Source organism: Eulemur rufifrons, chromosome 14 (genome assembly GCF_041146395.1).
Source record: "Eulemur rufifrons isolate Redbay chromosome 14, OSU_ERuf_1, whole genome shotgun sequence".
Lineage (NCBI taxonomy): Eukaryota > Metazoa > Chordata > Mammalia > Primates > Lemuridae > Eulemur > Eulemur rufifrons.
This window is the reverse complement of record NC_090996.1, coordinates 7256644-7283747: the sequence shown is the minus strand read 5'-3', so window position 1 is coordinate 7283747 and position 27104 is coordinate 7256644. Positions and strand designations below refer to the sequence as shown.

General features: G+C 57.8%; 1 protein-coding gene across 1 annotated transcript in view; it reads left to right on the top strand.

Annotated features, from left to right (window-relative positions):
- Positions 1 to 26260, top strand: part of CLIP2 (CAP-Gly domain containing linker protein 2) — a 69871-nt gene extending 43611 nt beyond the window's left edge. Inside the window, exons 5-17 of the mRNA XM_069485654.1 lie at positions 549 to 762; positions 1428 to 1625; positions 2551 to 2654; positions 4608 to 4668; positions 9839 to 9943; positions 11513 to 12448; positions 14860 to 14917; positions 17396 to 17479; positions 18326 to 18482; positions 21455 to 21614; positions 22696 to 22881; positions 23159 to 23221; positions 25893 to 26260. Of these exons, the coding sequence (XP_069341755.1) occupies positions 549 to 762; positions 1428 to 1625; positions 2551 to 2654; positions 4608 to 4668; positions 9839 to 9943; positions 11513 to 12448; positions 14860 to 14917; positions 17396 to 17479; positions 18326 to 18482; positions 21455 to 21614; positions 22696 to 22881; positions 23159 to 23221; positions 25893 to 25904 (2338 nt within the window). The 3' untranslated portion in view covers positions 25905 to 26260. The remainder of the gene's footprint in view (positions 1 to 548; positions 763 to 1427; positions 1626 to 2550; positions 2655 to 4607; positions 4669 to 9838; positions 9944 to 11512; positions 12449 to 14859; positions 14918 to 17395; positions 17480 to 18325; positions 18483 to 21454; positions 21615 to 22695; positions 22882 to 23158; positions 23222 to 25892) is intronic.
- The last annotated feature ends 844 nt before the right edge of the window (positions 26261 to 27104 follow it).

Genomic DNA, 27104 nt, shown 5'->3' with positions numbered 1-27104 from the left:
TCACTTTTCCACACTGGGGCTCCATGGGCAGACAGCTGGTGGGATTCCTTGGTTGTGGGGGTGGTCTGAGGGCAGCTGAGAGTGGGGCTGCGGCTATGGCTGGGGGCCTCTGAGAGCTGGGAGGGCCGAGCATAGTGGGCTTTGGAGCCCAGCAGACTTGGGGGGGTCCAGGGCCACCTTTGCCACTTAACTGGTTGTATGACTGTGAGCAAGTTACTTAACCCCGCTGAGCCTAGATTTCCTCATCGATGAGTGTAGGTGCCATTGAGGGATTGAGACGAGCGTTCATATAAAGGGACTGGCACAAAAGGCGTCCCAGTAACTGCTGTTCCCCCTCCCCCCATTCCCAACTGCCAAGACTCTCAGGCCACACTCACCTCTGTTCCCTTTTTAAGAATCCTGTCTATCGGCCTGGAGGATTTGGGTGTGGGTGTCGGGGCCCCAGGGAGGTGCCTCTCTCTCTGCTGGGCTCCGAAGAAGTGGGGAGGCAGGTGAGGCTCCAGGCTGTGGGGCCATGACAGCAGCGTGGATCTCTCCTGCCTCCCCAGGTACTTCCAGTGCCCACCCAAGTTTGGTCTCTTTGCACCCATCCACAAGGTGATCCGCATCGGCTTCCCGTCCACCAGCCCAGCCAAGGCCAAGAAGACCAAGCGTATGGCCATGGGTGTCTCAGCACTGACCCACAGTCCCAGCAGTTCCTCCATCAGCTCCGTCAGCTCCGTGGCCTCCTCCGTGGGGGGCCGGCCCAGCCGCAGCGGCCTGGTGAGGGTGGGGCTGGGGAGGGGGGTACTCTATGGCGGGGGTGGAGATGGGGGGATCCAGGTATCCCAGCCTGTCCCCAACTGGCTCTGGTTTCAGTCATCTCTCAGTTTGGGGGTTTTGAACAAAGAAGAAAGTGCATATCTTTTAATATAGAAGATTGGTCCACTTACATTTATTGTTATTTTTATATTACTGATTTGGTGGCTTAAGCCCTCCTCTGGGAGTGAAGGAGGGTCATATAGATGCAGGGCAGAGGGTCCAGAAAGGCTGGCACAGGGACCCTGGGTGAGGGGAGAAGAGGAGGCTGCTTAGTGGGTATGGGCCAAGGGCCTTTTGTCCAAGCGCAGTCTAGGGTGGGAGGCTCCCCTGGCCCAGGAGAAGGTGGCCGAGGTGAGCCCATTGTGAGCAGAGCCCTCTGGGCTCTGACCATCAGGAGCTGACTGTCCTGGGAGGGGGAGTTTCCTGAATCTCCAACATCAGAATTCCTGTGTGAGTTGACAAGGGCCAGGGTGTCCAGGGTACCGGTGGGGGAAGAGCAGGACCCTGGGGGTTGAGGCACTTGATCCGCCCCCCTGCTGGGTTGCTGAGGGTTAGGCCGGATCGAGCCAGCTGGCCCACGGTGCCCCAGATTCCTGAGCCCCACCTGCACCCACGCCTTCCTGCAGCTCACGGAGACCTCTTCGCGCTATGCCCGCAAGATCTCGGGCACGACGGCCTTGCAGGAGGCGCTGAAGGAGAAGCAGCAGCACATTGAGCAGCTGCTGGCCGAACGGGACCTGGAGCGGGCCGAGGTGGCCAAGGCCACAAGCCACATCTGCGAGGTGGAGAAGGAGATCGCCCTGCTCAAGGCACAGCACGAGCAGGTGGGTGGCAGGTGGGGCAGGGGGCGCACCTTCTCCACGCAGTCCTGTGAGGTCACGCACACTAGAGTGGAGCGCCGGGGGTGCAGAGAGATGCCAAGATGCACGTGAGAAGCCCCTGTGCCCTCCTTGCCAGAGATGAGCCTCAGTGGCCTGGTGAATTTCCTTCCAGTCTTTTCTCTCTGAGAATAGGGACAAGTCCATTTGCTTTCAGAGCCTGGCTGGAAACTCTCGTATCCTGCTCTGTTCCCTACTTACTGTAGTGCTAGCATTTCCTAGCCCTGGAAAAGTCTTCTCCACCCTAAGGCCCTGTTGCTGTCCATCCGGGCCCTGTCCTCCCTGACGTGGCCAGTCTCCTGCTGCTGTTGAGATGATTTACGATTTTTCACTTTTTCTACATAGTGCTGCAGGAGACATTTTTGTACACAGCTGTCCACATTTCAGATCATGTTTTTGAGCAGATTTGGGGGTTGGATTTCAGGGAAGTGACCCCTTGCCCCAAGCCTCGGGGCAGTTGCTGTCACGTCTGCTCTTTTCTCTGAAGTTTGTTTCCCATGTGAGTTTCCTCCTGGGCCTCCTGTCCCCATTGGAGGCCCGGCTCGCCCCTTCTCGGGTGCCAGGACTAAGGAGGCCGGATTGATGTGTGTGCTGTGACGGGGCCTGCACAAGACAGCCAGTCTTAGGACCTCAGACTTGGGCCCTTGTGGGCTGGGGGTGAGAGGCAGGTATTAGGGTGTGTGGGCCTGAGGGGCCCACGGGGTGAGGCCTGGCTCTGCCTCCCTGGTGTTCTGCTGGGCCCTCTCTCCTCACACCTAGGCCCACTGTCCAGGCCTGGCTTCCTGCCTCTCCCCACCCCTACCCCGCCCCCTACCTGGACCCCCTGTCCAGGAGGAGGCTGACCCTGTCCTGGCCCTTGCTCGGGGCCCAGTATGTTGCAGAAGCAGAAGAGAAGCTGCAGCGGGCCCGGCTGCTGGTGGACAGCGTGCGGAAAGAGAAGGTGGACCTGTCCAACCAGCTGGAGGAGGAGAGGAGGTACGCACTGCCCTGCTGACCCGGGGGGTGCTCTCCCGGAGCCCCGCTAGGGAGGACGAGGAAGAGCACAGGCTCAGAAATAACAGACCGAGGTTCCATCCCTGCCACTTCCTGGTTCTGTCACCCTGGACTAGTGACAGGAGCTCTGTGGGCCTCAGTATTGGCATCTGTAAAACGAGGTGCCAGTCCCCTCTTCTGCAGGGCGTTAGACAGACTCCCAAGATCACTTTAGTGAAGCACCCAGCACAGTGCTGGGCACACGGGGACACCACGTTTGCTCACTGCGTGGAGTTCCCTGTTCCTGCCCCGTCCAGTGATGTACCCTGAGAACACCAGGGTGGCAGGGTGGGGGTCCTGTCACAGCAGGTGTCCCTGGGAGCCATGCACCAGGGAAAGGCCCAGTGCCCCGCCACACACTGTGAGGCAGTTCACATGCACACGGTGCCCCCGGGCCGAGTTTTGCAAGGGGAGCTCGGAGGGCCTGTGCTGAGGCTGTGTTCCCGTTTCACGGGCCAGGAGAGGGAGGCTCAGGGAAGCAGCAGCGAAAGGACTCCCGAAATGCCGGCATCCGGGTGCCAGCCCTGTGCTGCGTGCTTTACGGGCGTCATTTCTCTCAGTCTTACAATTAGCCCGGGAGGCAGGTACTGCCCTGTGTCACAGATGAGGAAACCGAGGCCCAGCACAGGGAAGGGACATAGTGGGGACACTGATTCCTCGTGCCCTGCCACGGCGGCATGTGGGGATTGTGGTTCCTTCTGTGTGTTTCTGAGGCTGCTCCGGGGATGTGGGGAGATGCTTACTCACCTAGGTAAGGATCTGGCCAAGGGCAGGAGCCGGAGGGCTTTAATGACACCTAAGAAACCTGCCAGCTGGGAACTCTGGCCTGACTCGGTCCAGGGTCACCTGGTGGGACGCAGAGCCGACAGTGGACGGGGGTTTGTCTCCTTTCGGGAGCTCCCTTTCCCTCTGCATCGCCCTCCCCGCCCCCACACAGTAGCCGCCCCGTGCTCGGCAGCCCACTTGGGTCTGCTTCTCGGGCTCCCAGCCAAGCCATGTGCTCCACAGGCTGTTGTTACTGTCTGACTCGGGGAGATGAGGGTTTATTTATATCTGCCTAAGACAGTCGTCGGGGCCCACACATCTGGTTCCCATGGTGACAAACAAACATCTTTAAGGCATCGTGGGAGTGGTGTTCAGGAGGAGTTTGGGTGCCAGTTCCAGCAGTGCCTTGTACTTGCTGTGTGACCTTAAGCAGGTTGCTTGCTCTCTCTGGGCCTCAGTTTCATCACTGGTATGTTGGGAGCTGTCAAGAGGCCCTGTTGGAACTCTTAGGTGTGGCTGTAACATGAGGTGGGCCTGTGTCTCTCCCCTGTGCCGTCTTGGCGCATGTGTGGGTGAGAATGTCACCCTGAGCAGCAGGCGTTGAGGGCCCTCCACACCCAGGAGCAGCCCAGGGAATGTGGATTGGGACCTTGACCCCTGATTTGGGGCCTGTGGATGAGAGCAGGGTCAGCAGGGAAGGAGGCCCACTTTCCTCCCTTCCCTTCTTCCGCCTTCTCACAGATTGTTCCCTGTGGCAGTGTCTGTTCCCTGCAGCGATGAACACAGCATCGTCACTAACGCCACTGTGCTTCCATCTACAGTCCACGCCGTCCTTGTTCCCCCCCTGCCCGGGGAGGAAGGCTGTTAATTAAACACTCCCATCTTAGAGTCATTGCTGGTTCTGCTTAGAGTGCAGGTTGGCAAGGTGGGAGGTCTGGAGGTTTCCAGGTGGCTCTGCCCCCTCTCCGTCACAGGATTGTGGGCATGTCCCTGTTCTGGGACAGTCCCCTCTGCATGGCCCGAGTGTGGACTCCGGGCCACTTTGAGGGCCTCGCCTCTCTCTGCCACTGTTGGTTTGGTGAAGCCCACTGCTCTGGGCAAAGCCCGGTCAACTCCCCCTTTCCCCTGCAGGAAAGTGGAGGACCTGCAGTTCCGCGTGGAGGAGGAGTCCATCACCAAGGGAGACCTCGAGGTAACCGGCAAGTGCCCCTCCCCTGGGCTCGCTCAGCTCCCCAGGCCCAGCTCTTGCCATAGCAAATGGCCATGAGGTCCAGGCAGCACCTCTGGCCCCACCTTTGGGAGGGGACTGGAGGGATCACAAGGGAGACATGGGGAAGGGTCAGAGGTCACACTCTGGGAGAAGGGGGCAGGTCCAGGCCAAGAGAGACTCTCGTGTCAGGGACATGCAGCTCAGCTCCAGGAGCCCCAGAGGGACCATGCGTCCGCTTTGGCAGCTGGCTGGGGTGGGCAGGACAGACTGAGGGCAGGGAAGGTGCAGGGCTGGGCCTGACGACGTAGAGGCTGGACTCCCCTGCCCTGTCTTGCTGGGCAGTAGCCCTAATGGTGTCCCTTGGACCCTGAGTCGCAGAATTCATAGATGGGAACACAGGCTCAGAAAGGCAAAAGGACTCACCCAAGTCAGGAGCCGTAGGACCAGGGACCAGCACTCAACTCCTGAGCTGCCCATAAGGTGGTGAGGGTTGTGCGTCCCTCCTCACTGTGACACCTGGACACGTTGGTCTGGACAGAGGTTGGAACTTTCGCCCTCCAATCTGATTCCCCCATTTTGAGCCAAGGGATTAGGGGTGCTCAGAGCAGTTAGTAAAGCACCTAAGGCCCTGCGCCACCCCCCCCTCCTGCCCCCCGGCCCCGACAGTCCCTCCTTTCCAAACCATGCAGAGACTGCAGGGCTCACGAGGCCACAGTGGGGCATCAGAAGCCGGCTCGTGTGGCTTGTGTGGCTTGTGTGGCTCCCTGCTCTCCGCATCTCAGGTCAGGCGGTGTCTGTCGGTCTGTCTCTCCGTGTGTCTCCCGCCTCCTGGCACAGCCACGCCCTTCTCATAGCCCCTCCCACTGTCCCCACAACAGTCTCTGATTGGCCCCAGTTTAGCCAATGGGCTGGGTAGCTCTGGGTCAGGTGTCCACCCCACACCCAATCAGTCCTGGCTGGGGGAGGCAGGGGGCGGGACAGACAGCTAGTTGAGTCGGAAGGGCAGTGGAGTGCCATGGTGACTGCTTTTTATTGTACGGTCACCGAATCGTGACGGTATTTATGGCAGCCAGAAGGCAAAATGACCCAAAGCCCTGCCCAGCCCCACCATTTCAAAAGTAAAAAATAAAAACCAGAACCATTCCTTGGCTCCCTGGTTCCCTCTCTGCTGTGTTCTTATTGCAAAACGCCCCAAGAGCGGCTTGGGCTTGTGGGGTCCCCTGCGGTCCGCACTCCCCCAGCTGTGCTAGGTGCCCCCGTTCCAACTTCGCAGCCTCCCCTGCTGGTGCCGGCTCCCCCCTGGCCTCTGGTCCACGCTCGCCTGAGAGCTGCCAGTGTGTGGCCTCAGAGCCCGGATAAGCCCTCGTGACTCCCACGCCTTCTCCCAGCCGCACCGGCGTGCCCACTTGACGTGGCCACCCAGATGAGTCAGGAATAGACATCTGTATCGTTTCCTGGGGCTTCAGGAACACATTGCCACAAACATGTGGTTTAAGACTACACACATTTATGCTCTCACAGTTCCGGAGGCCAGAAGTGCAGATCCAGGGTATCCGAGAATCTGTCCCATGCCTTTCTCCCAGCTTCCCGTGGGACTGCTGGCCCCGCTGGTGTTCCCCAGCTTGTAGCTGTACCAGGCCAGTCTCTGCCCAGTCGTCACTTGGCAGCTTTCCGTGTGTGTCTCTTCACATGGCCTCCTTATAAAGACACCAGTCATTGGGTTTGGGGCCCACCCTAATCCAGTGTGACCTCATCGTAACTGATTACGTGTTCCAAGACCCTATTCAGAACAAGGCCAGTTCTGAGGCTTTGAGTGGGCGTGAAATTTAGGGGGACACTAGTCAACCCAGAACTTGCCCTCTACCCTGCTGATATCATCCTCTTACCGTTCCCAGCTCAGGAATTGGCCTCACAGCTAGAGCTCATCTTGAACCTTCTCACCTCATCCCACTGCCGGAAATCCTCTTGACCTTGTCTCCAAAATAATCCACGTCCCTACAGCCGCCTCCCTGGGCCAGGCCCAGCAGCTGGCCAAGGACAGCCTCTCTCCTTCCTCTTTTGTTCTTCCAATGTCCTTTCTCCAGGCTGAAGCCAGCATAGTCTTTTTAAAAATATCTTTTTCATTTTTGACGTTGGCAGTTTTTAAACCTGTACAGAAATAGAGAAGACGGTATAATGAACTTCCATTTACCGATCACTCAGCTCCAACAGTTATCAACTCATGGCCAATCTCATTTCAGCTACGCCCTGACCCCACAGCCCAGACATCCTGTGACCACATCTTTTAAAAACATAAATCAGGTCCTTCCCCTCTCCTGCTCACACAGCCCGTACCGTGGACACCAGATACCATCCAGGCTTTGCAGAGTGTCCCAGAGGAGACCCTCAGGACCCGGTCCCTCCTCCTGTCTGGCCCTGGTTTATCCAAGCACACTGGAGTCCTCACTGTTCCCAGACCACCCCAGGCTGTGTCCTGCCTCTGAGCTCTTGCACATATGGGTTGCCCTGCCTGAAACGCTTGCCTCTTCCCCCACCCCCTGCCTTGCACAGGGGCTCCATTCTTATCCTTCAGGTCTAACCACAAATTGTATTTCTTCTCTATCTGATCTCTGTCCTGGCTACTCTCTCGCCAGTGCATATGAGCCCCTTGCGGGTGGGGGCCCTGTCTGTTTGGTTCACCTCTACACCCCCAAGGCCAGACGTGGCCAAGTGCTTTTCCAGGAGTGGGCTTCCTGGGTCACAGGCTGGGAACATGTTCCATGGTTCTCCAATAGGTATTGTTGTTTAGCATCCTGAAAACATCTGTCCACTCCCTGCCACCACCTGGGTGGGGACATCTATAGCCACCTTAGACTTGACAGGATTGGGGTTTTCTTATTGTTTAATCATCCAGGGGTTTTGTGTTGTTATTTTGTTAACTAAATAGTGTTTCAATGTTATTTTTCATTTGCATAGAAATACCCATTTTGACAGGAAGAACCAGTTTTATGAACCTAGAACCAACCATTTGTTGAGATCTCTCTGAGGTCAACCAAGAGGAGTGGTGTGATGCTCCCACCCTCAGGAGCCCCTGGCGTCCTTGGGGAAACCCGCCCCCAATTTATTAATAAAACAAGCCCTTAGATGCCTGGAAGATGTCCCAAGGTGGCTGCTCTGTGCTTCAGGAGTGGGGTAGACACGGTGTGTGTGAGAAGGCAGGAGCCACAGGCCCAGGGCTTAGGCAAGGCTTGACTGCACTTCCAGGACTGGGATTGGGGTAGGGAAATAGGAGCCCCCAACCTCCAGGGGCCTCCCTCACCGCTGTGTTGCTACGGGAGACCCGTGCCTCCCCTCCACGGAGTCACACCGATTCAGGGAGAAAAGTGCCAGTTGGAGGTTCACGTTCCAGGCCTCATTCCAAGCCCCAGGCTCCCCCCCCCCCGCCCCCCCGCACACCAGTGGCCCCTCTGCTGTGCTCCGGGAGAGACCCCTTAGGTGGGGGTTGAGTTCCAGAGTCAGTACAAGAGATGAATAACGTTGGCCCTTACACTGCCCCCAAGCACCTTGTCCGTGACTCCCTAGGACCCCAGAGTGATGGAAACCAGGAGCGAGCATGGTGGCCCCCACTCCCCAAGCCCTCAGCAGTCCCCTGGAGTAGAATGGAAACCAGTCCCACCTAGGATCTAGCCTTCAGAGGCTGTTTCTGCCTCTCAGCTCCTGTGGTTGGATTTATGTAAATGAAGCAAGCACCTGAAGCAGTTCCACTGGGCCCCCGTGTGCCCCACAGAGACCCTGGGCCAGGAGGCTGGAAGTTCTGGAAGTGATGGGGAGGGGTTCTCTGGGCCGGGTACCAAAGAAAGTTGCCCTTGAAATTTCAAAGCTAGAGGCTTTTCTTGCCCGTGGGGCCACCAGTTTGGTATTTAGGGTCATGCCTCATCTGTGAAGGCCCACCATCGGGGGTGGGGACGGTGGGGTTGGCCCTTGTGAGGCTGGCACTGAGCCACCATCGTCAGCCTGTGATTTTCTGGAAGAGACAGAGTCTGACTGCTCTTGTCCGCACTGGAGCTACCCTCCTAGGAGAGAGAGAGGGAACCTGTTTTTGTTGCTCTTTTAGGAAAATTTAAAAAATAGGCCAAAAGTCATAATCATCTCCGTAGTTCTGAACTGCAGGAGGAGTATTTCTAGCAGGTGGTATCAGTTTCTACCACCACCAATGCACCGGCTTCCAGGCTTTTATTATTGTTTTTACACATATGTGCTCCTTTGCTAAGTCCTGCCCCTTCCGGACTGCCGTGCGGGTCTGCTTGACCCCTGTCTCTCCTGGAGGTTGAGGAGGAGCCCCTTGCTTCTCCCTAAGATGACCCTGGTTTCCAAACTTCCCCGGGTGCCCTGGAGTGAGTGTCCTCACCCTGCCCGCTTCGCTCTGATCTGTTACGGGAAACCCAAATGCCAGTCCTGACACCCTGAGAATGTTGGGCTTTGACAGCATATGAAGTGGATATTGTGAAGCTGGGACAAAAGTGCCCTTGTGCTTTCTGGAGACCAGGCGTGCTCTGCGGGGCCCAGGGGGTGGGCACCGACAGGGCCGGGCGGTGGGAGGCACAGCCCAGCCTCCACCGAGGAGGCCAGGCCAAGAGAATCATTACGGTGTGGGTACAGTTTTGAAAACTTTCTGTTCCCTTGCTTCTTCCACCTTCAGCACGGGCCTGAGGGGCCAGGAATCCTGGGGTCACCTACTCATTCATCACCCTGAGGACCTCCTGTATACGGGCTCCTGTGCTGGGGGTGGCAGGAACAGGCTGGGGCCCCTTCCGAAAAGCAGGCAGCGGTACCTGCAAGGGCAGAGGCTGCCGGGGGTGACAGAAGGGAACCAGGGTGCCCATTGCCATCCCCAGCAGGGGCCAGTGAGGGAGGGTTGCTGCAGCCTCACCTCTGCCCTGCACACACCCACCAGGACATGGCGAGGGTAGGCGTCAGGCCCCACTGCGCCCTCCCCAGGCCTCCTCTCTCCTGAGTGACTCCAGCTCACCGACCCGCTGTCCTCGCCTTGTTCACCGAAGATGACGCCTCCTCTCTCTTTCTCTCTCCCTCTCTCTCTCTTTCTCCGGCTTCCTCTCCCTGTGCCCCTGCCCGTGTCCCCACCTCCCCCACCGCGTCCGCCTGGGTGGAGCAGACCCAGACGCAGCTGGAGCACGCGCGCATTGGGGAGCTGGAGCAGAGCCTGCTACTGGAGAAGGCGCAGGCCGAGCGGCTGCTCAGAGAATTAGCGGACAACAGGGTAACGCCCGGCCGCCAGCCCGTGCCCACTGCCGCCCCTCGGCTTCTCGCTTTTATTATTTACTCTGTCTTTGGCTGCTGTCCTCACGGTTTTTCTTTTGCACCCGCTCTAGGAGGGAAGTCGAGATATACACATGTGCTGATGCTCCATTGCTGAGGGATGCTTGTGGGGGGGTCTTTGTTCTCTGGGACTTTGCTCCCTGGCTCATGGCCCCCTTAGCTGAGGATGTCCTGTGAGACCCCGCCCCCCGCCTCATGCATTGCCACGACAAGGCTTTGGGTCACTCGGGAACATTCTGCCCCTTACGTGGGCAGGCGCAGAGACAGCCTGTTCCCGCCTCCCGTCTCCCCAGCTGAGGATCTGCAGATCCTGGCTTTTCTAGGCCAGGGCGTCTGAAGCGTGGGGGCAGGAGGGGCCAGCCTGAATGATCTGAGGCTGAGGAGGTGGCTGGGGGGCTTTCAGGGAGCAAGGGTGTCCCCAGGGATGGGCCTCTGTCAGCCCCAGGGTCTGGCTGTGGTAATAAGGTGGTCAGGGAGCCAAGGGACAGCTCTGCTTGGGGTGCGATTTCCCGAGTCCCCGGGTGTGGTTCCGAGTCCCTTGCTCCAGGCCCAACCAGCCCCTCCAGGCCCACCGTGCATGTGCCGGCACTCGCTCGCAAACAGCTGGTCAGCCCAGTGACCAGCCTGGTGGCGGTTCTCCTGTCCCGGGAGCTAAACGGGCAGTGAGCAGTGATTGGGAAAAACACCCTGTAAACAACACGTGGGTGTGGAGTGGGCAGCGGTCAGTTTCTGCATATTGGCTTCGGCATGCGAGTGGGCGTGTGCATGCATGCAGGTGCCTGGAGACACACAGGGCTCCGTTGGCACACACTGGCCATTGCCCGGTGTCCATGTGTGCTCATGCGGTACACAGCTCGTGTGCACGAAGGCTGCGTGCAGAAACCCACCCCGTCCCTGTGGATGGGGCTGGAGCCCTCCAGACAGAGAGGTTACAGGTCTTGACCCAGGGCTCACCCTCATTAAGAAACAGAAACAGGTTTACTGGACTAAAGGTTACCTTCAGAAACAAAAATTTTTAAGCTCATAAAAAATTTAAAGCTTGAAAATATATTGGTTTCAGGTCTATGACCATCGGCGTGATCAAGGTGGGTGTTGGGGGGATGGAGCCTCTGATCTCAGGATTTTCCTTTGAAAATCCGGGAGCATTCATTCTCTCCCTCTTTAGACATTAAACTGGACGTTTCTTTGGCCAGCCCCTTGGCTGGAGACCTTTCTAGGGCAGGTACTGCAGAATTCACCCTGCAGCCTCTGCTGTTTAAAAAGTAACGTTAACTTAAAGAAAGCTGTAACCTCAAATGGGTGGTTTCTTTTAACCACTGGTATGTCCCAAGCCACCTAGGGCAGCGGGAACATCTGGCTCCCTGAATCATTGGGGTACGAGCCAGGGGAGTCTTTCTGGAAGCTGTGGTGGGGCGGGCACCCTTGAGTGGTGAGACCCCCCCCACACACCATGGCGTCCTCCTCGCCCTCCAGCTGGCCCGCTGACCCCTGTCTCCCTCTGTCCTGGCAGCTGACCACAGTGGCTGAGAAGTCGCGGGTGCTCCAGCTGGAAGAGGAGCTGACCCTGCGCCACAGTGAGATCGAGGAGCTGCAGCAGTGCCTGCTGCACTCGGGCCCGCCGCCCCCGGACCACCCCGACGCCGCCGAGATCCTGCGGCTGCGGGAGCGGCTGCTGTCGGCCAGCAAGGAGCACCAGAGGGAGAGCGGGCTGCTGCGGGACAAGTACGAGAAGGCCCTGAAGGCCTACCAGGCGGAGGTGGAGAAGCTCCGGGCGGCCAACGAGAAGTACGCGCAGGAGGTGGCGGACCTCAAGGACAGGGTCCAGCAGGCCACCAGCGAGAACATGGGGCTCATGGACAACTGGAAGTCCAAGCTGGACTCGCTGGCCTCAGACCACCAGAAGTCCCTGGAGGACCTCAAGGCCACCCTGAGCTCGGGCCCGGGCGCCCAGCAGAAGGAGATCGGCGAGCTGAAGGCGGTGATGGAGGGGATCAAGATGGAGCACCAGCTGGAGCTGGGCAACCTGCGGGCCAAGCACGACCTGGAGACGGCCGTGCACGTGAAGGAGAAGGAGGCCCTGCGGCAGAAGCTGCAGGAGGCCCAGGAGGAGCTGGCCGGGCTGCGGCAGCACTGGCGGGCCCAGCTGGAGGTGCAGGCCAGCCAGCACCGGCTGGAGCTGCAGGAGGCCCAGGACCAGCGCCGCGACGCCGAGCTGCGCGTGCACGAGCTGGAGAAGCTGGACGTGGAGTACCGGGGCCAGGCGCAGGCCATCGAGTTCCTCAAGGAGCAGATCTCGCTGGCCGAGAAGAAGATGCTGGACTACGAGCTGCTGCAGCGGGCGGAAGCCCAGAGCAAGCAGGAGGTGGAGAGGCTGCGGGAGAAGCTGCTGGTCGCCGAGAACAGACTGCAGGCGGTCGAGTCCCTGTGCTCGTCCCAGCACACCCACGTAGGCAGCCGCCCTCCTGCCGGGGATGGGGACCCGGCTGGGGAGGGCCTTGGTGTTTGCCGACATCCCCTTTCCTGTCCCCCAGGAGTGTGCCCTTTGTGACCAGGGAGCGGGCCCCTGGCTCAGAGGAGGAGCCTCCCAGACCTCTGTCAGAAACGCAGTGAGCCCAGGTGGCTATGCGGACCCAAGAAGGTCTGAGATGACCTGGCTGGGTCCCCCACAGAGCAGGCCTGGAGAGATGTGGCCTCAGGGCAGAGGACAGGCTTCCTTGCTGTCCCCCAGCCCAACACGCCTGCACATGTCCTGCCGTGCTGGCTCCTGGGCCTCCTGTGGCATCCGTCTTCCTCCCAGTACCTGGGACCGCAGGCCCTGCAGCCTGGGGCTGGCCCGGATGTGGAGGGGAGCCCTGCCCGTCCCTCAGGCCTCCCATCTCCAGCACGGGCGCTGAGCCGTGGGTGGCCCCCTTCTGCCAGCCCCAAGGAGGCCTAGCAACAGTGGAACAGCCCTTTCCCAGAGTGAGGGGTGCCTGGAGTGGGGTCAGGAAGGCTGGAGGAGGGTGACCTTAGAGAGGCCCCTGCCACCAATATCAGTTTTGCTTCAAGTTTAGAAATCCCTGAGGCGTCTTTCTAGCCCGTTTCCCTGCATCTGAGCACACTTCCCCCTCAAGCCCCTTCAAGGTAGCCGGCGCCGGGGTAGCCTGGGCTGTGTCTGCTCCAGTGGGGCCAGACGGGCCTTGGAGTGGCTCTGGGCACCACGTCTCGTGCCAGGCCCTGCGCTACTCAGTTTCACCGCAATCCCCTGAGGTCAGTATTGGCTCCATTTCACAGGTGAGCAAACCCAGTCACCGAGATGGAGTAACTTTCCCCGGTCCCCAGCCTGTCAGCAGCAGAGGCGTCCAGCCCCACTGCCGGCGGGGCCGATGGAGGCTGCTCAGGATGACAGCAACCTCCTCTTACAAGCAGGACAGCTTGAAGCGCAATGGCTTCCTGTGTGCAAGGCACCCCCAGGGGGTTTTGAGGTTCCAGTTCCCCCATGTATATTTAAACCAGAATTTAGCATGTGGGTAATGCGTTTTCGGGAGTCTGAGTCCGGGGGCCCTTTTGTGTAAGAGGAGATCTGCCTGCATCGGGCCTTGGGTCCCCTGCGGCAGCCTTCCCGCCCCGCTCTCCCAGGAAGGGACGTTTGGTAGCAAGTGCCTTCCCGGGTCCCCGGCTGCAGGAAAAGGAAGAAACCCAAATGAGCTGGTGCGTACGGCCTCCCTGCTCAGGGCAGGTGGAAATGGCCGGGTCCCCACAGCAAGGGAGGTTTTGGCTGCTGTGGTTCCAGAGAGCCGGGGGGACAAGAGGCCTGGATGGCCCCCTGCCCCTCACTTGCAGGGGCTCTGAAGCCAGGGAGTGGTGGTGGCCTCAGGAAGCCCCATCTCTCGATTTTTCCACACACACTGGGGCCTCAGTCTGACCCACTGTGTCCCCCCAGATTCAGAAGTTTAGTTCCAGGGACAACTGGATTTTTTATCTCATGTAGTAAATATAGGTATAAAAAAATACATTTTTTTTTTTTTTTTTTTTTTTTAGTGCATGCTTCATCCTCACTGCAACATGTATAAGTCACGATCCAGGGGCCTTAGTTAATCACAACTAATTGAGACTAAAACGGAGCTGCCTGGGACGTATGAACAGAAGTATGAGGGGCAGAATGAAGGAGGTGCCTGCTCAGCCCTGTGCCGCCTCGAGCCGAAGTGTTAGACTCTAGCAGACCACAGGCTCGGAGGACAACCAGCTGGGACAGGAGACTGGAAACTTTAGCCAAGCAGCGGCGGGGAGCCTGTTGGTTCTTTTGACTTTTCTCATGGTGCTGCTTGCCAGGCTGAGTTTTCCCTTTTTTAAATCAGTCCTTTCTTCTTTGGCTTCTGGGTTTATTGTTAAAAAGAAGTGTCGGAGAAAAAGAAACTAGCATGTATTGAAGTCCCCCCCAGGAGGTGGCCCCAGGCACGCTGTGCACACACTGGCCCTCGGCAGCCCATACTCTTTTTATGGATGGGAAACCGAGGCCAGGAGTCTTGTCCCTGGGAGACAGGGAAAGAGATTCCCAGGACGAATCTCTGTAGGTGTCCCAGGGAAGGAGACATCTGCTCAACCTAGTAAGTGTTTTCAGCAAAGGAAGGGGCGGGAGGTATTTATTCACCCGGAAGCTGCACAGGCAGCCTTCAGGGGAGCCGGGAGCAGAGCGGGGCTGCTCTGTCCTCAGGGGTCAGGCCAAGGATGTTGCACTCCCTGCCGCGGCATCGAGTCCCTGAGTCTGTCACCCAGGCCCCTTTTTGTCGGGGGGAGGTGTGGAAACTGCAGGTGCGCTTGCTGGGCTGGCCGGGGCCGAGCAGGGCAGGCGTCCCCCTTACCGGGCTCTTGTTCCAGGTGATTGAGTCGAACGACATCTCCGAGGAGAAGATCAGGACGAAGGAGACTCTGGAGGGTGAGTGGCCACCGGGCCAGGTGGGCCCTGGGCTTTGGGGAGAGGCTGGCCGGTTCTACCTTCCAGCTGCTCACATTGTGTTCTGCATCCCCTGCCATTTGGTGGCCTCCTGTGTGCGTGCACCTGCGGGTGAGGAGGCGGCAGCTCGGCGTGGCAGGTGCTGGGCATCGTGCTAAGTACTTTATTATTCATATGGTTCAAACTTTATTTCTAAAAGCAGAAAGCTACTCGGGAGGCTGAGGCAGGAGGATCACTTGAGCCCAGGAGTTTGAGGTTGCTGTGAGCTAGGCTGACACCACGGCACTGTAGCCCGGGCAACAGAGTGAGATTTTGTCTCAAAGAAAAAAAAAGACAGATGTCAACTTCAGGAGGTCCTAAGGGCATGTGGCTAAGTGCTCCCTATCCCTCCCGGAAGGCGCAGTGTTAGCCATTTCATAGCCCCCTTTCCAGAAACATTCTATGTACATGCGAGCAACGAGGTGACACAAATGATGCTCTGCCGCCCACACTTAAACACTGAACGAGGGATGCTGGACACTGTCGCCCGTCAGCAGCACGTGTTTTATGTGGTGCAGGCCGTCCCATCCTGTGGAGGGACTGTCCTGTGGTTGGCCAGTTTCCCACCGACGGTCGTCCCCAGCCCTGGTACGGTAGAATCACGGCTGCGGCCCAGCTCCGCCGGCTGGACTCGGGCCATCTGGGGTTGCAAGCACGTGTCCCGCAAACCTCACTAACAAAGTGTCTCGTCAGACTTTGTGAGATGTAAAAGGTGTCACTGATGGAACTTCGGCTCACCTTTCTCTTACGTGAATGAAGTTGAGAGGTATTTCTATTGCCATTTCTGCTGTGTCCTTTGCCCGTTTTTGATCTTTCTGCTGATTTTTAGCTCTTTATATATGACACTGCAAACATTTTTTCCTTTTCTGGTTTGTCTTTTGACTTTTTTTTCCCCCCCAGAGATGGGGTCTCGCTATGTTGCCGGGGCTAGAGTGCCATGGTGTCAGCCTGGCTCACAGCAACCTCAAACTCCTGGGCTCAAGCGATCCTCCTGCCTCAGCCTCCCGAGTGGCTGAGACTACAGGCACACACCGTCATGCCTGGCTAATGTTTTTACTTTTTGTAGAGCTGAGGTCTCACTATGTTGCTCAGGCTGGTCTTGAACTCCTGGGCTCAAGTGATCCTCCCACCTTGGCCTCCCAAAGTGCTAGGATTACAGGCGTGAGCCACTGCGCCCAGCCTCAGCTACTCTGTTTTAAAATTAAGATGAAATTAACACAACAAAATCCACCATGTTAAAGTGAACAACTCAGTGGCATTTAGTACATGCACCGAGTCGTGCGGCCACCACCTGTCTAGCTCCAAAAGGTCCCCATGACCCCAGGAGACCCCGTGCCCATTAGCAGTGCTTCTGTGTCCTCCCCTCCCCCGAGCCCAGGACAACCACTCATTTACTTTCCATCTCCCCAGCTTTGCCTGTTCTGGACATTTAATGCAAATGGAATGACACAATATGCAACCTTTTATGTCTAGCGTCTCTCACTTAGCGTAATGTTTTCACGGCCCATCCAGTGTCGTAGGTATCAGCACTGTGTTCCTTTTTATGGACAAATAATGCTCCATTGTGTGGATGGACCGCGTTTTCCTGATCGCTCATCTGCTGGTGGACGTGTGGGTTGTTTCCTGCCTTTTTGGCTGTAGTGAGCGATGCTGCCGTGCGCATGGGTGTGCACGGACCTGTCACACCTGTTCTCAGTTCTTTGGGGACGTACCCAGGAGTGGAGCGCTGGGCCATGTGGTAATTCTGTGTCTCATTTTTTGAGGAACTGCCGAGCTCTCTTGGCTATTCTTATTTTTCTGAATGATTTTAGAATCGGCTTATGCAATTCCACAAAAATTAAAACCTTGTTGCTATATTTATTAGTATTACATTTACAAGTTAACTTGCAGTTTGAGACCAGCCTGGTCAACAGAGCAAGATACTGTCTTTACAAAAAATTTAAAAAATTAGCCGGGCATGGTGGTGCACGCCTATAGTCCCAGCTACTGGGGAGGCTGAGGCAGGAGGATCCTTGAGCCCAGGAGTTAGAGGTTGCAGTGAACTGTGATGACACTACTGTGCTCCAGTCTGGGTGACAGAGTGAGACCTTGTCTCTAAAGAAACATTTTAAAATTTTTAATGAAAAATAATAATAATAAAATAAAATTACCAGGCACTTTGCATATGTTCTCTCCTTCATGGCCACTGGGAGGGCTCAGGGTTGTGTACACGTGACTGGTGACCTTGGCACCATTATTGTCCCCGGTTTTCACTTGAGGAAACTAAAGCCATGACAAGGTACCAAGACCACAGTGTCGGATCGTCTTCTTAGAGTGGGTCGCCCCGAGAGACGGCTGGTGTGAGGGAGAACTTGGACCATGGAGGCCACGTGTGGCCCCGTCTCAGGGTTCCTGCGGTCTCACCTCTCCCTTCTCCCCTAGGCCTGCAGGACAAGCTGAACAAGAGGGACAAAGAGGTGTCAGCCTTGACGTCCCAGACCGAGATGCTCAGGGCCCAAGTAAGTGGTAAGTCTCCCTCCCGCAGGGCAGATGCGGGGGCTTTCGTGGGGGCCGAGCCGGTCCAGCCTGCCAGGCCAGCGTGGAGTGAGTGGGTCGGCGCCTGGGCCAGGTCACCTGCACGGGACATGCGGCTGGTGGCCGTGAGTGGGAGAGTAGCCGCCCCACGCAGCCCATTGTATAGTCGGGGCCCCAGCCGGCTTCTGTCCCAGGGCCAGCTGTGTGTGCCCCGTGTCCTGAAATTCCATCACGGGCGCCCTCTTTCTGGTCTTGACGACCTCCTGGTTTCTCGTAGGCCACCTTGGTACAGTCCCTCTGCCCCAGGGCTGATTTCAGAATGGGGGGGGGGGAAGACGCTGGCCCCAGCCGAGGGCAAGACACGAGGAAGGGAGCCGGGGGAGAGGCAGGGGTCTGGACTTGTGACACCGTGACAAGAAGGCCAGCAGTGGCGTCCCTGAGACGGCCCCTCCTGGGACGTGCCCCCACCCCCTCTGTCCAGCCCCTCTACATTCGCTTGGCATAATCGGTCCCGACAGAGGTCAGTGGACCTCACGCTCCTCTGAGGCCAGGGAGAAGACGTAGCTTTCCGTTGTCGGGACAACGGCGTAAACATCGCGTCCTCCAGGAAGGGGGCGGCTCCCCACACAGAGGGCCTCGCTGCCGTGCGGGGGGCTTGCTCTGCTCTTGTAGCTGTTCTCTCAGGCCCCTGCTGCTGCCTCTGGGAGGGACAGAGGCCCGTCAAGCTTTCAACACTACGCAGCAGAAGAGGTCGCTGTCATCCCCCGGGAGAATCAGAGAAACAGATGCCCAAATGTTCCCAACCCTCTTCCTCCCGCCCCTGCCCGCCCACCCCAGCGCTGGAGAGCAAGTGCAAGTCGGGGGAGAAGAAGGTGGACGCCCTCCTCAAGGAGAAGCGGCGCCTGGAGGCCGAGCTGGAGGCCGTGTCCCGGAAGACCCACGACGCCTCGGGCCAGCTGGTCCTCCTCAGCCAGGAGCTGCTGCAGAAGGAGCGGTGAGTCGCTGCGGGGCCCTGCTGTGCCTGACCGTAGCCCGCGGTCTCCCGGGGCAGAGGGACGCACTGGTGGCACAGGTGGCTGGTCACCAGTGGTCGCCATGCTGTCCTCTGCCAACCTCCAAGGAAGCGTCTGAAGCCTCGGCACGGGTCTCCCGGCCAAGCCCACGGGAAAGATTAATGCTCCCCGAACTTTTTGGTCTCAGGGTCCCCTTCAAACTCTTAAAAATTACTGAGGGTCCCCAAAGAGCTTGCATTTGTTTATTCTACATTTGCCATATTAGAAGTTAAAACCAGCACTCTGGGAGGCCAAGGCAGGAGGATCGCTTGAGCTCAGGAGTTCGAGACCAGCCTGAGCAAGAGCGAGACCCCGTCTCTACTAAAAATAGAAAAATTAGCCGAGTGTCGTGGAACATGCCTACAGTCCCAGCTACTTGGGATGCTGAGGCAGGAGGATCGCTTGGGCCCAGGAGTTTGAATTGCGCTGCACTCTAACCGGCTCCACAGAGTGACTCAAATGACTCAAAAAAAAAAAAAAAAAGAAAGAAAGAAATTGAGAAATTTTAAGCTATTTATTAATCCATTTAAAAATAATAAGCCAGTCACACGTAATGTAAATAATAATGTAATAAAAAGTAACTATTTTCCAGAACAAAAACTATTTACCCCAAAGAGCGGCATTGTTTTACATTTTTGCAAATTCCTTGAATGTTGGGCTTAATAGAAGATAGCTGGGTTATTGTGTCTTCTGCGTTCAGCGTTTTCGAGTTGTCGTTCTGGTTGAAGTGTGTTATGAAAATGTGACCTTACGTGGATATGTAGTTGGGAAAGGGAGGAGTATATTAATATCCTTTTCAGATAATTGTTAGTATGTCACGCCCCAGGAAAAACCCATGGTACGCTCAAGAGAAATGACAGTGAAAATAGTTTTTTTATTATTATTGTGAAAATAGTTTTGACCCATGGACCCCTGAAAAGGTCATGGGGGCTGGGCTCGGTGGCTCACACCTGTAATCCTAGCACTCTGGGAGGCTGAGGTGGGAGGATCGCTCAAGGTCAGGAGTTCGAGACCAGCCTGACCAAGAGCGAGACCCCCGTCTCTACTAAAAATAGAAAGAAATTAGCTGGACAACTAAAAATATATAGAAAAAAATTAGCCGGGCATGGTGGCACATGCCTATAGTCACAGCTACTCAGGAGGCTGAGGCAGGAGGATTGCTTGAGCCCAGGAGTTTGAGATTGCTGTGAGCTAGGCTGACACCACAGCACTCTAGCCTGGGCAACAGAGCGAGACTCTGTCTCAAAAAAAAAAAAAAGAGTCATGGGGACCTGTGGGGGGTTCCCCAGACCACACTTTGAGAACCACTAGGCTATGTATGGCCCATGGACGTGGCTTGTGTGATCCATAGGAGGCTTAAAAAATGAGACTAGTGTTTAAAAACCAGAAAATGTCCCATAAAATCCAGATTCCTATAAAAAATTGGAAGATCTGACAACACTGGGCTGACTTCTGGTGAGGCAGCCACCAGCCATTGCTGGGCCACCCCTGCCCCCTCGAGGTCTCCCCAGTTCCCCACCCCCTTCGTTGTTGTTTTTCTCATGCGCACTTTATGGGCGTGTTCCCAGCCCTGTGAGCTTCCTGCTGCAGCCCCTGCCTTAGAGGAATCTGAAGCACAGACATGCGTCTGTGAAGGAAACGCTGCCTCCTCTCCTGCCCTCCTGTCCAGGTTGGGAATGTCCCTGCCAGATTTGCTTCTACTCTAGCGCCTCTCTAGAAAATGCCGCCCTGTCCAGGAAGGGGTTAAACAGATGTGACGAGGCAACTTGGGAACATTCCAGAGCAACAGCGCCCTCTGCAGACGCTGCCTTCTCCAGCACAACAGGGCTCCTCTGCCTTCTCACTCCCCTCCAGTCTCCCGTCCTAAGTGGAAATTTTATTCTCAGTGCCCAAGCTGGTCTCGCCTTTCCCCAGGAATCTCTGTGCTCGGTCCTGGCCATGGCGATGCCCCTTCCCCTGGGTCCCAGTAGGACTCACTGGAGGTTTTGGTCTTCCATCGGCTGTCTGGATTTTTCTCCTTATCCTCAGCGACATTTCCATTTCCTCTCTCCTAGCGCCTGGCCTCAGGCCGTCTCCCTGCTGTCAGCAGGCTCATTCCTTCTTCCAGCTCTGCCACTGTGTGATTCCCCCCTTCTGGAATACCTTCCTCTTTTTGGTCATTTCATTAAGTTCAGTCCATTCTTCCAGGCTTAGCTCATAGTCCACCTCTCCCTTGAAGCCTTTCTTGATTGATGTAGGCCACAGGGGGCTCCTCCACTTTCCTGAGGTGCTTAGGATGGGGGTTGGAGCTCAGCTGGGAATGCTTTGGCTACAGTAACGTCACATCCATCAAATAGCAGATTAAACTAGTAGAGACTTCCTTTCCTCAGGTGACAAGAAATCTGGAGGAAGCTGTGATTGGCACTTGGTTCAGTGGCTCAAGGTCTCAGTGCCAACACCAGTCCCTCGTGGTTGCAAGGTGGCTGCTGAAGCTCCAGCCATCACATTCCTAACAGGAAGGAAGAGGAAAGGGAAGGGGACGGTGCCAGCAGATTTCTCCTGCTGGCAACTACCCATGGCCACTTAGTAAGGGAGTTTTCTCCTCCATGGTAGCGAATGCAGGCACCTCTTAGGTGAATATTTTGATTTGTTTGGTTTTTAAATTTTTAATTAAATGTATTCTCTTTTAAAAAAAAAAAAACTTGAAAAACTTTTAGGAAACGCCAAGTCTTCTGGACTGTCCCATTCCCAAATCCTGGCCTCTCTTGGGCTGTGGTCGGATTGTTTGCACGGTGGCCCTCGTGGCACAGGTGCTAATGCCAGTGTCCCCCCCCCAGGGGGGTCAGTCTCCAGGTCCGTGGCACGCTGCTGGGGTGTGGGAGCTGGGGCAGGGCTGACGGTGGCTGTCCTGTTCTCCTGTCCCCCCACCCCCCAGGAGCCTGAACGAGCTGCGAGTCTTGCTGCTGGAAGCCAATCGGCACTCCCCAGGGCCCGAGAGGGACCTGAGCCGTGAGGTGCACAAGGCTGAGTGGCGGATCAAGGAGCAGAAGCTCAAGGACGACATCCGGGGCCTGCGAGAAAAGCTGACAGGGCTGGTACGCAGGGGACGGGGCGGCCTGGGGTGGAGGTGCCAGGGCAGGGCTGGGGCTGTCCTCTTGTCAGGCCATGGAGACTGGTGACCTCCTGGGGTGACCCCAGGGACAGCCAAGGTCAGCAGTGTGGCAGGTGGAAGGCCCCTGGGCAGCCCCTTTTGCAGATGTCGTGGCCAGCTGTGTGGCAGTCTGTGGGGTGCAGCTGGGGGCAGGCCCCCAGCCGTCAGGGTTCGGGGCTAAGGGGCATGACTGGCTGCTCACGCAGACTGTAGGTGTGGTGTCACTGGGCCCAGCCGCCCTGCCGGCCTTCAAGTCCCGGCAAGTCTGGCCACAGGGGTTTGGTTCCGGCACCCTCCGTGGTCCTCATGGCTCCGTGATCTGAGAATGACTCAGGAGAAGACTTGGCCTTGGGGCTGGCGGGGACTGGGAGTTCTGAACCCGCCCGGGGCTTTCCAGAGCCACAGGGGAGGCGGGCAGTTCTGGGCTCAGCCTCCTCCCCACGGGGCACAGGTTGGTCAAGTTTATGTGCTCATCCCGCACCCCCAGGGCAGCCTCCCATCTCCCTGCGCTGTGCCCAGAGCCACGGGAACCGGGAGGGCATGGTGGGAGTGTCGAACCACCCAAGGGGAGGAAGGCTGTGTGAGGAGGGGCTTGGCTAGAGGGTCAGGCGGGCAGGACCCGGCAGCACTGGGGTGGGTGGGGGGGCTGTGTTCGTGTGGAGCGCGGAGGAGGCGGCCGCCTGGGCAGGTGCAGCTCTGGGTGCCCTGGTGGGCAAAGGGAAGGAGGGAAGACCCCCTGTAGGACAGTGGGGGGCGATGTAAGAAGGAAAGAGGGGAGGGGCCCGGGTTTTGGGACCTGGAGATTTCGTAGCGTCTGGCAGAGCCTGGGAGTTCAGGGCAGGGGACCTGCAGGGAGGGAGAGAGGCCGGGGGACATCCGGTGTCTGGCCCCAGAGATGCGGTGGGGCCGGGCTTTCCTGCCTAGCGGTAAGACCCCCCAGCATACACATCACACGGCATGTTCTCAGACACACATGTGCGCATGCGTGTGTGCACACTCATCTTCCCCTCGCCTGCCGCCTGCAGGACAGAGAGAAGTCCCTGTCGGATCAGAGGCGCTACTCCCTCATCGACCCGTCCTCGGCGCCCGAGCTCCTGCGGCTGCAGCACCAGCTGATGAGCACGGAGGACACGCTGCGGGACGCGCTGGACCAGGCCCAGCAGGTGGAGAAGCTCATGGAGGCCATGAGGAGCTGCCCCGACAAGGCCCAGGTGAGCCATCGGCCAGGCCGGGTGACCAGGAGGCAGCCATGGGGCCGTGACCCCGGAGAGCCCCGGGCTGACGGGAGCGGGGAGGAGGCCCTGCCTTCTGGGAGGCCAGGCCAGGGGGTCACGGCTGTACCCTGAGGAGCTCAGACCGAGAGGCGTGGCCCTGGGGGGTCCCGGGAGCCCAAGCCGGTCCCACTGGGGAGACCTCGCCATCTAGTGGGCGAACCAGGAACTGCTGCCTGGTGCACCTCGCTCAGCGTCTTCCTGCCGGCTTTTCCAGACCGTCGGCAATTCCGGTTCTGCAAACGGCATCCACCAGCAAGAGGAAGCTCACAAACCGGCGGTAAGGGGCGCCCTGGCCTCCCCAGGCCCTCCCGTGCAGGCACCCCTCTGGGGAAAACCCTGAAAAGTCACTGAAACCGCAGGCAAAGCTGTATTGCGTGAGAAGCTTTACAGTGGGGCTGCGGAGGAGGGGGCTGGGCGGTCAGACCCGATCCAGCTTCCGTCCGCTCTGGGGGCCTCGGTACCCCCCTTCTTAGAAAACCTGCTTATCGTAGAGCATGACGTGCTCTAGTCCGCTTGGGGCTGCTATAAAGGAATACCTGGGGCTGGGTAATTTAAAAGAAAAGAAGTTTATTTAGCTCTTGGTTGTGCTGGCTGTAAGGTTCAAGGTTGGGCACCCGGCGAGGGCCTCCAGAAGCTTCCACCACGGCAGAAGGCAAAGGGGGTCAGCCACGTGCAGAGATCACGTGGTGAGAGAGGAAGGGGGGGAGGTGCCAGGCTCTTTTTAACAACCAGCTCTCGAGGTGACTAATCAGAGCAAGGACTCACTCAGCCAGCCAGACTGTAGCAACGCCAACGTGGAAACTTCTGGAAAAAATCCAAAAGCGTGTGAAGAAGAAATGCTCCCCAGTGGCCCTTCTGCTCAGAAATGACCTGGCCTGGGAACCCTGGTGTCCTCCAAGTGTCCCCCAAGCAGTCGGCTTCCTGAACTTCCCCAAGCATGCGTGTGTGGGCGTGGGGGGGTGTCTGCACTCACTAAAATGTATTCGTGGCGCCCACGGCGGCACTGTCAGCACTTGGTCATTCGCGCCCAGGCACAGGGCGGCAGAGTTTGAGCTGCCCGGTGCGCGCTCTGCCGCCCTGTTTCGGCTCTCACGCTGTGAACAAGTGTCCCCTTCACAGTGTGTGCGGTGCCACGTTTTCACGTTTCTGTGCCTTTCGTGGGGGATCTCGCTGTTGAATGTGGCCCAGAGGAAACGCGGGCGCTAGCTAAGCTCCGCGCGGGCCTGGGCCGCAGTGCCGCTGGCCCCGAGTCCAGTGTTGATGAACCCACTAGAGAGACCAGACGCGGCGGCTTTGAACAGAAGTACGCGTAACACAAGGCTGCGTGTTGATCGGTTGGCGAACGTGTGACTAGAGGCTTGCGAGCCCCTGACCCTGTATTGTCACTGGAAGCAACGGGTCAGTGTTCCGTGATGCGGTGCTCGTGGTGACTTTCTAGAATATAACCACTGCAGATGACAAGAATCATTAGTATAGCTGTGTATATGTACGTATCTGGGCATATATATTAACTTTTTATTTAAAAATCATTTCAAACGTACAAACTGGAATGAAAGGAGCGCGTAGAACAGTGTGTAGTGTGTGTACCATTGACCGCGTACCATATTGTTAATATGTTGTCGTTACCCTTTGCTCTCTCTGTGTGGCTGTGTGTGTAACACAATTTTTCTGAACCGTTTGAGTATAACTGCACGTGTCATGGCCCTAAACACTTCAGTCCCTGTTTCCTGAGGGAGGGACAGGCTTCCACAGAACCATAGGAGTTAGCACCCTCAGTAAGTGTAACGTCCGTACGGGGTTTGTATCTAATCGACTCTCCAAACGCCAGTGTCTTCGGTTTGCCCAGCCGTGTCTCCGGGGCCCTTTTTTCCGCGCGCAGGATCCAGTCTAACGTTGAGTCATCTTGTCGCATCGAGTCCTTGTGTCTCTTTAGTCTTGTTTGGTCTGGAACGTTTCCTCCACTTCTCTTTGATTTTTATGACACTGACTTTTTTGTCCAGGATAATCAAGTTTTATTAGGTCAGCACATTTAAAAGGTGTGTCATGGGGTGGAGACAAAGACAGAGGCGTTAAAATACATACATATAGAAACAAGTACCTCTGGATGTCACCAGGACCGAAATCACCGCTTGCAGACCTGTCTCAAGTGCCGGGGGACATGAACACCTACCAGATCCAATTAACTCGGCCGGGGGTGGGGGAGTGGGTGACCACTCGTGACAATATAAATGGGCCTGGGGGGTGGGGGTGGACGGTCACCTATCCAGAACCCATAATGCAGTTGGCGATGAGGAAGCCATATGATTCAGACGTAAAGGAGGAAAACAATGTCACTCCCAAACTGCACAAGTGAACCACAGACGCTGGCCAAGGGGGTATGACCACATACTCTGATCCCGGAGCTCAAGGACAGAGTATGGTTCCCACACGGTGCAGGGGCAGGTGAAGAATCACCCCTGTTCTGGGACTGCGAAGCAAGTGCCCCAAGACGCAGCCCTAAGGGGGTCTGCGCCGCCCCCTGAGGTCAGGCCTTACTGAGGCCCGGATCGGAGACAGCCCCAAAGCCCCCTCAGAAGCCCCCTCAGTCTCAGCCAGAGCCACCTGTACTCCTTGTACTGTGTCCCCAACCCACGCCCTCCCCTATCTGACGGGGGCGGTGGCTCCCGGTCCAGCCCCATCCCTCGCCAGTGCTAGCTGGGTGGGCCCGAGACTCCGTGAACCAGGGAGATGCCATCCAAGGTGGGGATGTGAGGCAGTTCCCCATCTTCTGGGGCTGGAATGTTTGACCCGGGGAGGGAGAAAGCTGTGGGGGGGTCAGCCTTGAGCCCCCACCCCCAGGGGCTGGCATGACCCTGGGGGCAGGTGCCACGGCCTGAGCCCTGGCAGCCCTGCGACTGTTTCCCAAGGCTCTTGGGGACGCTTGCTGACCAAGCCCTTGCTCTCTCTAGGACAAGCACTGACCCCACAGGACATCGTGGATCGGCCCAGTCCACACCAGAGCCCCAGCCAGCTGCCCGGCGATGCCCCGTCCAGGCAGGGGCCAGGACTGTCACTTTGGAGACAAGACAGTGTTTGTAACAATGACGTACTCGCCACCTCGGAAAATCCCCCGCCCCAAACCCTCTGCTGGACCAGGAAGCTTCCTGAAGCACCAAAGCCCTGGCCCGGCCCGGGGCCTTCAGCCCGGACACTCGGTAGCTTCCGGAGTCTGTATGGGGAGGCGGAGGTGATCCAGGCAGGCCCCTCTGCCCAGAAGCAGCTGCCCTGAGGACCGTCTTGGTGCCCTGGGCACTTCTCTGCCCTCCCCTTCCTCCCCCGCTCCCCCAGGTTCCCTTCAGACCCCAGAGGGGCCAGGGGAGGCCCAGCTTCCCTGCAGGCCCCGAGAGGGGAAGTCCCGTCTTTGGGAGCCAGGTGGGGCCCCTTCTCTGCGGCCCCTTCCTGGCCAAGGCAGTCCCCAGGGCTTCTTGTCCCCACATACTGAGCCTTTTCAAACAGTGGTACCAGTTCCCCTCAGCCAGTCTGCCCAGCCAGGCCCCCAGGTTCAAGCTGTCGGGGGCAGGGGGACGGGGTGTTTCTTCCCCCACCCCGACACCAACACACTCACACCTCCAGGCTGCTGGCAGAGGTGTTCAGACGCCAGGAGCCACAGTCACGGGAAGTCTGGAAGCCCCTCCCTCACCCCCACCTTGCAGAGGGGCGGGGGCAGCCACAGTGGGCCCAGAGTGCGGGCTCCAGCATGTTTTGACAACCGTCAGTGATATGGTGTCCTCGGGGCTGGCTGGTGTTCCCAAATTGGGCCTCCCACCTGCAGATACACCGCCGCAGGCCCTGGAGTACACACCCCGTTCTCACATACACACACACTCTCTCAGAGGGACCACGTGTGCACACGTGGCCGTGTGGGTGGTGGCATTTGCAGTTAACCACACTGAGGCCACGCCCCTACACGCGAGTTCCAGGACTAAGGCCCAGGCCCGGGAGGGCTGTGCCCACAGACGCTACAAACATTCCCGCAACCTGGACGTGCACAGACGCGCCCAGGGACACGCAGCCAAGCTGTCAGGGGTGTGTGTGCCTCGCACACGCATCAGAACACGCACATTCCAACAGCCCCTCCCGGTCTTACCAGGCCCCTGCGCAGAGCTGCTCACGCCTGTGTC